The sequence below is a fragment of the Neoarius graeffei genome, chromosome 10, assembly GCF_027579695.1.
Source record: "Neoarius graeffei isolate fNeoGra1 chromosome 10, fNeoGra1.pri, whole genome shotgun sequence".
Lineage (NCBI taxonomy): Eukaryota > Metazoa > Chordata > Actinopteri > Siluriformes > Ariidae > Neoarius > Neoarius graeffei.
In genome coordinates, this window is record NC_083578.1 from 24,924,278 (window position 1) to 24,937,477 (window position 13,200).

At 42.3% G+C, this 13,200-nt stretch overlaps 1 protein-coding gene across 2 annotated transcripts in view; it reads right to left on the reverse strand.

Moving 5' to 3' along the window:
* mib2 (MIB E3 ubiquitin protein ligase 2) overlaps positions 1-13,200 on the reverse strand; it is a 212,687-nt gene that overhangs the window by 81,947 nt on the left and 117,540 nt on the right. For both annotated transcript variants that reach the window (XM_060931604.1, XM_060931605.1), the window contains exons 6-7: positions 8,443-8,585; positions 6,465-6,572 (exon numbers count right to left, since the gene is read on the reverse strand). In XM_060931604.1, coding sequence (XP_060787587.1) covers positions 6,465-6,572; positions 8,443-8,585 — 251 coding nt within the window. The remainder of the gene's footprint in view (positions 1-6,464; positions 6,573-8,442; positions 8,586-13,200) is intronic.

Sequence of the window (13,200 nt, forward strand, 5' to 3'; positions counted from 1 at the left end):
CTCTCATTTGGATACAAAACCACAAAAACAACACTCATTGTTTACCTGCATTCAGATCAATACGTGTAACTTGCATTGTGTGTTTAAGTTACCGGTATAAGATTATTTAATTTGCTTCAGAATGTGATCGTCTCAGTTCATCTGATTATTTAATTAGCCTTTTACGTTTTATCAGTGAAAACGCATGCATGTACATGTATGTTGCAGAAGTCACAACACCTGTTTTAATGAGAGTCAACCCACAATCAATAAAGTCAAATCAGTCTTAGTTGAGCAAGTCGGTAACGTCTTACTTTCATCATAAATTTTTATTTATATGACTTTGGTCTATAGCTGTCAAAGGCCTTAGCCTTAAAACCGGTTCCCGCTGTGATGTCACGCACTCGGGGCTGGCTGGCTCAGTGGGGCAGCTCGAATGCCAACTTTGCGGTCGATTTTAACTTGCAAAAATATATTCTTTTATTCCCATTTAAGCAGCATACGAGAGTCAAGGATGGAGATACTATCCACTCAGATATGTATTTAAAAATAAAGGTTCTGTGTATCCCCTTTAAACATGGCGCTGTCATACACTAGGATGCCACCTTTGCTACGAGTCGGTGTGTGAAATTTCTCCACTGCTAGATCTGCCCCAGTCAACTGGAAGTGCTGTTATTGTGGAATGGAAATGTGTAGGAACAACGACAACTGCTCAGCCACCATGTGGTGGACCACAGAAACTCGCAGAGCACAGCCACAGAGTGATGAAAAATCGGCCATGCTGTTACATCACTCACTGCAGACTTCCAAACTGCCTCTGGAAGCAACATCAGAATAAGAACTGTACATCAGGAGCTTCATGAAATGAGGTTTCATGCCTGAGCAGCTGCACACAAGCCTAGGGTTACTATACGCAATGCCAAGAGTTGGCTCGAGTGGCGTGAAGCGCGCCGTTGCTGAAATCTGTACCAATGGAAACGTGTTCTCTGGAGTGATGAATCATGTTTCACTATCTGGCAGTCTGACGAACAAATCTGTGTGTGTGGTGTGTGCCAGGAGAACACGACCTACTAGAATGCATAATGCCAACAGTAAAGTTTGGTGGAGGTTGCTATTCAGGGTTTGAGCCCCTTAGTTCCAGTGAAGGATAATATTAAATGCTACAGCATACAAAGTCCAGGTTTTTGGAATGAGATGTCCAAGCTCATACAGGTGTGATGGTCAGGTGTCTACATACATTTGGACATGTAGTGTTTTTAAGAGCATAAAGGTGTACAGTACATTTTAGAGCTATCCATCATCTATCTAAAATCTCTATATGCCACTTGTGAGATAACTGGAGAATTGTTTTGATAAATTCGGGTTATTGAGGTTTTTCACCTGATGTCACAGGGTCACGTGACGCCCCGGTGTCCGCCATTTTGAAGGTCAAGCTACATACTAACGCTGCAGACAGAGAGGGAGAACCAGCTTGAAAAAAAACGTGTTACAGACACCGGATCCAGTGTAAATAGCTGCCGGAACGCGCTCTGGCTTGCTCCCCCTCAAATTAAGCAGCGCACTCCGGCTTGCTCCCGGAGTGCTCCGGCCGAGGTTCCGGAGCGCGCTCCGGCTTGCTCCCCCTCAAATTAAGCAGCGCGCTCCGGCTTGCTCCCGGAGCACGCTGCTTAATTTGAGGGGGAGCAAGCCGGAGCACGCTCCGGCAGCTATTTACACTGGATCCAGTGTAAATAGCTGCCGGATCATAATTACAGTAAACTAGTAAATCCAGTAAAGGAAAAACTTGAGACTGAAAGGTTTTAACAGTCATCCAAATGACTGAACGTAAACATTGCTACAGGAACATACTAGCTATGTTGTTGACATTAGCTAGTGCTAACAGCTAGCTGCTAGTACACTGCTCCAACACAGACACCGACCCTAATAATACAGTTCTTGGTCATTGCCTGGTAACAGCAAATTTATAACGGGCCATGTCTCAACAGACTAAGAAGTTATTTCAATGACATTTAATAACATTTTGTTTATCCTGAGGACCGAAAGTAAATGAAAATGTGAACAAACCTTAGCTGTAATCAGATGGCGACCACCGGCTCCAGGGACGACCCGCTGATGTAGGCATGTTACCCAGCCTGACACAAAATATTTGTAGGCATCCAAACTCTTATACGCTTTCAGATCAATACCTGTGTATGGCGATGGGTTTTTAACGACATAGGTATACAGATCATGTGGGCCGAAGTCCGGTAAAGACGAGGGCTTCGTGTACTTCCGTACGTCAGTGAGCGATCCTGGTGGAAGCAGGTAAACGTCGTTCTCTAAGCCTGCTAACCTCAATTTTTGCAAATACCTCTCCCTCTGCTCGCCCTGTAAATGCCCTACGTCGCTGGATAGTGAAGGTGTTTTCTGCATCTCGCTCCTTTTTAGGTTTTTCGTTTGTCGCCTTCCTCGCATTCAAACTGATTCGAGCCGTGACGTCCAAAATGGCAGCCTAACGATGCATCACATGACTTGGTCACGTGGGTGAAAAACCTCAATATAATAAAAAGATCACCACATGTTGGCTTGAAGAGATGAAGTTTATCTTCATGTTGAAAAACTTGCATTTTTCTTATGAAATACATCATGGATCTGAGTGACATTTAAATAATATTGGCTGGCTTTGAGTGGTATATCAGATATATTTCAATCAGCTAGCATGATATTGAATAAGTTGAAGACGGAGTTCAATATCCTGCTAGCTGAACGGAATACATCTGATAGACCACTCAAAGCCAGCCAATATTATTATTATACATACACACACACACTTCATATCAGCATTCGCAAAGGCCAACGCTAGCTTACCCGTGACCCGGTGCTGTTAGCGCAGCAGTCCAGTTAACTTCTAGCTGGTCTAGTGTTAGCGAAGGCCAATGCTAGCGCAGTCAAGCCAATTATTATTATTATTTTTCTTCCCTGTCTAATTTACTTAGTTACTTTTAAAATAAACAACTACACACAACGGAGTGACCTGGCAGCCAAAATTCTCTCAAAATCTTCCGCTTTTAACAAACCAAACCTAGCGGCCATGTTTGTTTACAAATGTCATTGTCGCTCACTAACGCGGAAGTTTTACATCTCCGATGTGTCTCTTTTCCAGTTTTTCGATGTCCATTGGTATGTTTTTCTCTTGTAAACATGTGTGAAGAATATACAATGAAGTTCTGGTAGCCTTCCGAGTGTTTAGCACGTCTTCGGTTTCAGTTTTTAATTTATTTATTTAGTGCTTTATTATAGCATAGCGAATCCTAGCAGAAGCACTAGATTAGCCTCGTCTTCTCTCTTTCCCGGCGGACAATGAAACGATTGTGCGCATGCGCAGCAGAAAAGTTCGGTCATTGGATATTCGCATGAGCTCTGACGTGGAATGTCGTGTTGTTTTGACAGCATGCAACATGGCAACAATATTGCACGCTCATTCTCCATTGGGTCGAGTGGCGTAATACATGGAGGATAAGCGATATGATAATATTGCATGCCATCAATAAACCTGCTAGAAGGGAATAGAGTACATGTTTTTATTCCATGGAAAAAGTGTCCTGAAATGTATAAGAATTCCTGATATTTCACTCCGATGATGTCACTCCCAGTGTTTTCCCGCTGACTAGACGTGCGTTGTCAAAATGGTGAACTGGTTCAAAATGAAAATTCTTTTGATTAACTTGCTTTTTTTTTCCCTTGTGGATGTGTCCATATAATCTAAAGAACATTGTGTGATGGAGCGAAGATATGAAGTTTGTCTTCTCGTGTTGAGCATATGTTCACCACTTGAAGCTAAATTTCATAATTGTGTTTTATGTATAAATAAACAGACACGACTCAAAACGGCACAGTCAATGTAAATATAGAACATACTGGATCTATAGTATGTCCTCTTACGATTTTACAGATTTTATGTAGAATCAAAGTCAAACCCTAATTACTCATTCTAATATTAATTTTAAAAAAAAAAAGACATGTCTTCAAAGTAATGACCGATGATATTTCCCTTTAATTAGTTGAGCGGTTCTTGACATAATATGGATTACGACACTTGTGGAATAGGGCCATTTACTTATTTATTTTTATTATTTACTATTTGATCTCACATTAAGAAGGAAAGAAATTGCACTAATTAACTTTTAACGAGGCACACCTCTTAATCGAAAAGCATTCCAGGTGACTACCTCATGAAGCTGGTTAAGATAATGCCCACGGTGTGCAAAGCGTCATCAAGGTAAACGCTGGCTACTTTGAAGAATCTAAAATATGAAAATTTTTTTGAAACACTTTTTTTTTGTTGACCCCATAATTCCATCTATGTTCCATGTGTTCTCTCTCAGTTTTGATGCCTTCAGTATTGTTCTACAATGTGCAACCCCGATTCCAAAAAAGTTGGGACAAAGTATAAATTGTAAATAAAAACGGAATGCAATAATTTACAAATCTCAAAAACTGATATTGTATTCACAATAGAACATAGACAACATGTCAAATGTCGAAAGTGAGACATTTTGAAATTTCATGACAAATATTGGCTCATTTGAAATTTCATGACAGCAACACATCTCAAAAAAGTTGGGACAGGGGCAATAAGAGGCTGGAAAAGTTAAAGGTACAAAAAAGGAACAGCTGGAGGACCAAATTGCAACTCATTAGGTCAACTGGCAATAGGTCATTAACATGACTGGGTATAAAAAGAGCATCTTGGAGTGGCAGCAGCTCTCAGAAGTAAAGATGGGAAGAGGATCACCAATCCCCCTAATTCTGCGCCGACAAATAGTGGAGCAATATCAGAAAGGAGTTCGACAGTGTAAAATTGCAAAGAGTTTGAACAGATCATCATCTACAGTGCATAATATCATCAAAAGATTCAGGGAATCTGGAAGAATCTCTGTGCGTAAGGGTCAAGGCCGGAAAACCATACTGGGTGCCCGTGATCTTCGGGCCCTTAGACGGCACTGCATCACATACAGGCATGCTTCTGTATTGGAAATCACAAAATGGGCTCAGGAATATTTCCAGAGAACATTATCTGTGAACGCAATTCACTGTGCCATCCGCCGTTGCCAGCTAAAACTCTATAGTTCAAAGAAGAAGCCGTATCTAAACATGATCGAGAAGTGCAGACGTCTTCTCTGGGCCAAGGCTCATTTAAAATGGACTGTGGCAAAGTGGAAAACTGTTCTGTGGTCAGACGAATCAAAATTTGAAGTTCTTTATGGAAATCAGGGACGCCGTGTCATTCGGACTAAAGAGGAGAAGGACGACCCAAGTTGTTATCAGCGCTCAGTTCAGAAGCCTGCATCTCTGATGGTATGGGGTTGCATTAGTGCGTGTGGCATAGGCAGCTTACACATCTGGAAAGACACCATCAATGCTGAAAGGTATATCCAGGTTCTAGAGCAACATATGCTCCCATCCAGACGACGTCTCTTTCAGGGAAGACCTTGTATTTTCCAACATGACAATGCCAAACCACATACTGCATCAGTTACAGCATCATGGCTGCGTAGAAGAAGGGTCCGGGTACTGAACTGGCCAGCCTGCAGTCCAGATCTTTCACCCATAGAAAACATTTGGCGCATCATAAAACGGAAGATACGACAAAAAAGACCTAAGACAGTTGAGCGACTAGAATCCTACATTAGACAAGAATGGGTTAACATTCCTATCCCTAAACTTGAGCAACTTGTCTCCTCAGTCCCCAGACATTTACAGACTGTTGTAAAGAGAAAAGGGGATGTCTCACAGTGGGAAACATGGCCTTGTCCCAACTTTGAGATGTGTTGTCATGAAATTTAAAATCACCTAATTTTTCTCTTTAAATGATACATTTTCTCAGTTTAAACATTTGATATGTCATCTATGTTCTATTCTGAACAGAATATGGAATTTTGAAACTTCCACATCATTGCATTCCATTTTTATTTACAATTTGTACTTTGTCCCAACTTTTTTGGAATCGGGGTTGCAGAAAACAGTCACAATGCACAAAACCCTATGAATGAGTAGGCGTGTCCAAACTTTTGGAGTGGTACTGTATATGCTATGCGGTAAAATTTACTCTTAAAAGGTTCCATCTAGCACCCTGAAGGTCCCTATGGAGGAATCAGTAATGGTTCTTAATGGTTCCAAGTACACCTTTGAAGGACCACCCTTTCTTTTTTTTCTAAGAATGTTCTTAATGTTGGGGGACAGAAAAATTGCTGTTGTTTTAAAGAAACTGGTTGTTAGTTGCAGCCCTTCACTCTCAGAAATATGTAAAGTGTTTTTCAGATTGTCCCTCTAAGGAAACCCTTTAAAATTTCTTTGTAGAATCCTAGAACAGAGGGCTTCCTGTTCAAAGAGAGTTTCAAGCAGAACCCCTTATAGGAAGCTAATAAACTAACGAGATACACAGAACCTTGAAGAACCCTTTTCTCTGAAAGTGTACGAATCTAGCAGAGTCTATCCCTGCTTACTTTAGTCAGAGCGCCTGGGTGGAAAGTCCAGCGGATGTTGTTACTGTACTGGACTCTGACATCCCCTCGGTCTGTTATCCTGTGCACCGTCCCGATTCTGCAGATGTACTGTGGAACAAAATAGCACAAACCCTTGCTCTGAAATTCTGTCAAACCAACCAAACTAAGTGTTAACTGGAAAAAGACAGTCAAAATTAAAAGTTAGTCATACAGTGTCTTGCAAAAGTATTCATCCCCCTTGGTGTTTGTCCTGTTTTGTCGCATTACAAGCTGGAATTAAAATGGATTTTTTGGGGGTGAGCACCATTTGATTTACACAACATGCCTACAGCTTTAAAGGTGAAAATTGTTGTTTTATTATGACACAAACAATAACTAAGATGGAAAAAAAAAATCTGGAGTGCGCATAAGTATTCACCCCCTTTCATATGAAACCCCTAAATAAGAGCTGCTCCAACCAATTCACTTCATAAGTCACATAATTAGTTGATTAAGATCCACCTGTGTGCAATCAAAGTGTCACCTGATCTGTCACATGATGTCTGTATAAATCAACCTGTTCTGGAAGGACCCTGACTCTGCAACACAAAGCAAGCAACATGAAAACCAAGGAGCCTCCAAACAGGCCAGAGACAAAGTTGCGGAGAAGTATAGATCAGGGTTGGGTTATAAAAATATCCCAAACTTTGTCCCAGGAAGCACCATTAAATCTATTATAGCAAAACGGAAAGAATATGGCACCACTACAAACCTGACAAAAAAAGGCCGCCCACCAAAACTCTCAGACCGGGCAAGGAGGGCATTAATCAGAGATGCAACAAAGACACCAAAGATAACACTGAAGGAGCTGCAAAGATCCACAGCGGAGATGGGAGTATCTGTCCATAGGGCCACTTTAAGCCGTACACTCCGCAGAGCGGGGCTTTATGGAAGAGTGGCCAGAAAAAAGCCATTGCTTAAGAAATCACGTTTGGAGTTTGCCCAACAGCATGTGGCAGACTCCCCAAACACATGGAAGAAGATTCTCTGGTCAAATGAGACTAAAATTCATCTTTTTGGCCATCATGGGAAACGCCATGTGTTGCACAAACCCAACACCCTGAGAACACCATTCCTACAGTGAAGCATGGTGGTGGCAGCATCATGCTGTGGGGATATTTTTCATCTGCAGTGACAGGAAAGCTGGTCAGGACTGAAGGAAAGATGGATGGCACTAAATACAGGGCAATTCTGGAGGAAAGCCTGTTTGAGTCGGCCAGAGGTTTGAGACTGGGGCGAAGGTTCATGTTCCAGTAGGACAATGACCCTAAACAGACTGATAAAGCTACACTGGCGTGGTTTAAAGGGAAACACTTAAACGTCTTGGAATGGCCTAATCAAAGCCCAGACCTCAATCCAGTTGAGAATCTGTGGCACAACTTGAAGACTGCTGTACACCAACGCAATCCATCTAACTTGAAGCAGTTGGAGCAGTTTTGCCTTGAAGAATGGGCAAAAATCCCAGTGGCTAGATGTGCTAAGCTAATAGAGACACACCCCAAGAGACTAGCAGCTGGAATTGCAGCAAAAGGTGGCTCTACAAAGTATTGACTTTGGGGTGGTGAATACCTATGCACACTCAAGATTCCTGTTTTTTTTTTTCATCTTAATTATTGTTTGTGTCACAATAAAACAACAATTTTCACCTTTAAAGTGGTAGGCATGTTGTGTAAATCAGATGGTGCTCACCCTCCAAAAATCCATTTTAATTCCAGCTTGTAATGTGACAAAACAGGACAAACACCAAGGGGGACGAGTACTTTTGCAAGACACTGTATTAAAACCTCATAAATAACTAATTTATAAGGTAAATGACTTTCAAATCATCTGATAAAAGGCATGGGTCATTTCAAATGCTGAAACAACAATCTATATCCAGCTTTTTATATAAAGGTGAAATTATTAGCAAAAATTGACATCTCATGTTATGTTCATTCACCTCTGCCATTTTAGGATTCCAGCCTCCGTGTCCTTCCTGCATCTGCCTGAGGATGTCCACATCCAGCAGGCATTTTACCTTATCCCCTTGCTGGAACGTGTGACCATCGGCACTCTCCTGCCTCTGCAGCTCTGCATGTTCACCTAAAACACACACAGAGGGAATCTTTACACTTCACACTGGAAAGCCAGTGCCTCAACTCCAAGCTAATTCACTCATTTAAAATCACTTGCATAATACTAGAGCTCTGCCCAATTTCATTATTCGGATATCTGTAATGGTTAATGAATGGATATTTGGTTAACCGCCAACAGAGGGGGAAAATGGCGCATTTAATATGGTGTAATCAAGCGTCATTTTCCACTGTAATTAAATTATCCTCCTGTCAGCAACGCCACATGTTGCTTTCATGTGTTTGACAGATGGAATACAGAGAAGAAATGAACGGGAGAAAAAAAATATGCACAGCAAAAGCTTTACTTAATGTCAGCTCAGTATTTCAGCCTATAATTTGGATAATTAAATAATATTGGCTGGCTTTTTTTTGTGGTACATCAGATATATTCCATTCAGCTAGCATGATCCGATATACCACAAAAAAAAAGCCAGCCAATATTATTATACATATACACTCTTCATATCAGCATTCTTGAAGGCCAATGCTAGCTTACCTGCAACTTGGTGCTGTTAGCGCGGCAGCCTAGTTAGCTTCCAGCCGGCATAGCAGTAGCAGTAGCGAAGGCCAACGCTAGCTTATCTGTGACTCGGTGCTGTTAGCGCGGTAGTCCAGTTAGCTTCCAGCCAACATAACAGTAGCATTAGCGAAGGCCAACACTAGCTTATCTGTGACTCTGTGCTGTTAGCGCGGTAGTCCAGTTAGCTTCCAGCCAACATAACAGTAGCATTAGCAAAGGCCAACACTAGCTTATCTGTGACTCTGTGCTGTTAGCGCGGTAGTCCAGTTAGCTTCCAGCCAGCATAACAGTAGCATTAGCGAAGGCCAACGTTAGCTTATCTGTGACTCGGTGCTGTTAGCGCGGCAGCCTAGTTAACTTCCAGCCGGCATAACAGTAGCATTAGTGAAGGCCAATGCTAGCTTATCTGTGACTCGGTGCTGTTAGCACAGTAGTCCAGTTAGCTTCCAGCCAGCATAACAGTAGCATTAACGAAGGCCAACGCTAGCTTATCTGTGACTCGGTGTTGTTAGCGCGGTAGTCCAGTTAACTTCCAGCCAGCATAACAGTAGCATTAGCGAAGGCCAACGCTAGCTTATCTGTGACTCGGTGCCGTTGGCACAGTACTCCAGTTAGCTTCCAGCCAGCATAACAGTAGCATTAGCGAAGGCCAACACTAGCTTATCTGTGACTCTGTGCTGTTAGCGCGGTAGTCCAGTTAGCTTCCAGCCAGCATAACAGTAGCATTAGCGAAGGCCAATGCTAGCTTATCTGTGACTCGGTGCTGTTAGCGCGGTAGTCCAGTTAGCTTCCAGCCAGCATAACAGTAGCATTAGCGAAGGCCAACACTAGCTTATCTGTGACTCGGTGCTGTTAGCGCGGCAGTCCAGTTAGCTTCCAGCCAGCATAACAGTAGCATTAGCGAAGGCCAACGCTAGCTTATCTGTGACTCGGTACTGTTAGCGCAGTAGTCCAGTTAGCTTCCAGCCAGCATAACAGTAGCATTAGCGAAGGCCAACGCTAGCTTACCTGTGACTCGGTGCTGTTAGCGCAGTAGTCCAGTTAGCTTCCAGCCAGCATAACAGTAGCATTAGCGAAGGCCAACGCTAGCTTATCTGTGACTCGGTGTTGTTAGCGCAGTAGTCCAGTTAGCTTCCAGCCAGCACAGCAGCAGCATTAATGAAGGCCAATGCTAGCTTACCCATGACTCGGTACTATTAGCATGGCAGTCCAGTTAGCTTCCAGCCAGTACAGCAGCAGAATTAACGAAGGCCAATACAAGCTTACCCATGACTCAGTGCTGTTAGCGCAGCAGTCCAGTTAGCCTCCAGCTGGCATAGCAGCAGCGTTAACGAAGGCCAATGCTAGCTTACCTATGACTCAGTGCTCTTAGTGCGGCAGTCCAGTTAGCTTCCAGCCGGTGTAGTGTTAGTGAAGGCCAACACTAGCGTAGTCGAGCCGAATATTATTACTTTCCCTGTGTAATTTACTTTGTTACTTTTAAAATCAGCCTCGACAGCTACACACAACGGAGCAACCTGGCAGCCAAAATTCTCTCAAAATCTTCTGCTTTCAACGAAGCAAACCTGGCGGTCATTTTTGTTTACAAATCGTCACTGTCACTCGCTAACGCGGAAGTTTTACGCCTCCGACGTGTAATATTGTAACAATATTGCACTCTCATTCTCCATTAAGTAGAGTGGCGTAATACACAGAGGATAAGCGATATGTTAGCAATATTGCATGCTATCAATAAACCCACGAGAAGGGAATAGAATACGTGTTTTGTTTTTTATTCCATGGGAAATGTGGCCCGTATGTATAATTATTAGTCATATGATATGTTGGATTTGCTGCTTTAGGGTTACATTCATAATCGCAACTTCAGTCCAGAAGTACGTTAAAGTGCTGATGACACATTTTTGACATCTTTGGCGATGTTTTATAACATAAAAAGTAATTCCCGATGATCCATATATTAATTCACGAAGGCGCCTATTTTACAAGTTATGATAAAAAACGCGGCTATTTGGGCAAATTTGACGGGGCTGCAGCACCCAGGAGACGAAGAAGGAGGAGGGGCTATATGACGTCAGTGAAAGAACCTTCCTCCTAACTTACCAGTTTGTTGTTGATGCGAGAGGTGTTCAGTGTGTCATTATTAGTATTTTATATATATATATATATATATATATATATATATATATATATATATATATATACATACACACACACACACACGCACAGTTATTATGCCTTCGCGTTGTGTTGCCGGCTTTTGCTCCAAAACCCACAAGGATGGGGTAAGTTTATTCAAGTTTCCCAGAGATCCCGAGCTGCATGCGAAGTGGGTGAAGCAAGTCAGGCGCACTCGTGACAAGTGGGAGCCCTCACCAACATCCGTCCTGTGCTCTGAACACTTCGATTTGGATTGTTTTGACACCCTTCCCAGCTTAAAAGAATCTCTTGGGTGTGCAGTTCAGCACAAACGTGTTACTACCATCAGCAGTGCCTACACAGTGTTGCCAGATTGGGAGGTTTCCCGCCCAGTTGGGCGGTTTCAAGTGCATTTTGGTGGGTTTTGAACATATTTTGGGCTGGAAAACGTCAGCAGTATGTGTTGCCAGATATTGCTGAAGTTTTCCAGCCCAAAATATGTTCAAAACCCACCAAAATGCACTTGAAACCGCTCAACTGGGCGGGAAACCTCCCAATCTGGCAACACTGCTAGTATTCCGGAGGGGGTCTACTAGTAGCTATGCCGGATCCAAAGACAGTCCTCCTGTCAGAACATGTGTTGTGAAACGACATAAGATAAAGGTACGTAGAGCTATAGATTCTACATGATAATCATAAATGTAATCATAAAGTCGGCGTGATATCAGTCATGTATTTGCTTGTGAAAGCTTACGGCTTTCATGTAACTGCCGCCTAGCAACGAGAGGCAAAGGGTAAAGAGGGTAGGCTATCATAGATTCTATTCGGAAGAGATCAACACAATTCTAGACTCCCAGAAGAGGAAGAGCTAGCACTAGAGAGTTCACCGACATTTTCATGCGCCATTTCCATTGAGTAAAACCAGAGTAGAACAGCCAGTGAACCGCAGCGTGTTCTCCCGCTGACGTCACAACATGGCCGCGAGCCACGGACCCAGTTTTCTTGCGCTGTGCAATTAAAAGTTGGATATTCGCGTAACAACAGCTTCTTTTCACGTAATTATAACAGAAATCTAACATGTTTGCCATGTTGTATAGTTTATTTAAGAAATTGCATAGTCATGTTCGTGTCATCAGCCCTTTAATATTTTATAGAGAATGTTTTGCACATTTACACACGTGGGATTTTCTGGGCTTCCTGTTCAGTTTATATTTTTGAAAAAATAAATTTAAAAAATCACCTGCGTGTTGTCCATGCCTCCAAGGTTGCCTGATTTTACTTAAGTAGAGGTGTTCGAAATGTATTTATTTTTTTTAGTGGCATCTAGACCACCGTGCTTGCTTTTAAGCACACCCCCCCCAAAAAAAAAAGGGATCAGGTTTCTTTGCTGTCAAACATACGATGATATAATCAAGAGACATTGAAACATGGAGGGGAAAAAAAAAAACTTGTAATCTACAGCATGATGTGCGAATGAGAAGCTGGAAAGCATTGACATAAACATCAAATAGGAGTCGAGTACATTTCCAGTAGATTACTGTGGGAACGGTCCTTGCTATGATTATCGCATTAATCAATGCAAAGTTTGTTTAACAATGCGGCTTTCACCTTCGTTATCTGGCAGTTTAAAAAGCAGCGCGTGATCCAGCATGTGTTTTTACTTTGCATTTTATATCACGCTCTGCCAGTTTGTGCGCACAAATGAAGCCACGAGATACTAAAATCAAGGTCACGCTTTAAAATACACCATTTTGGAGTTGCTCACTTCATTCTAAAATAATTGCGGTGAATCTGATGTGCTGCTCTGTGAAGGAAACATGACCATGGTTTGAAGGATAAGCTGACTAATCAGCCATGTTTTCAGCTCATAACTGTATCCATTTTATTATTTTACCCTCCTGATGCGATACGTCATCCACTTAGACAA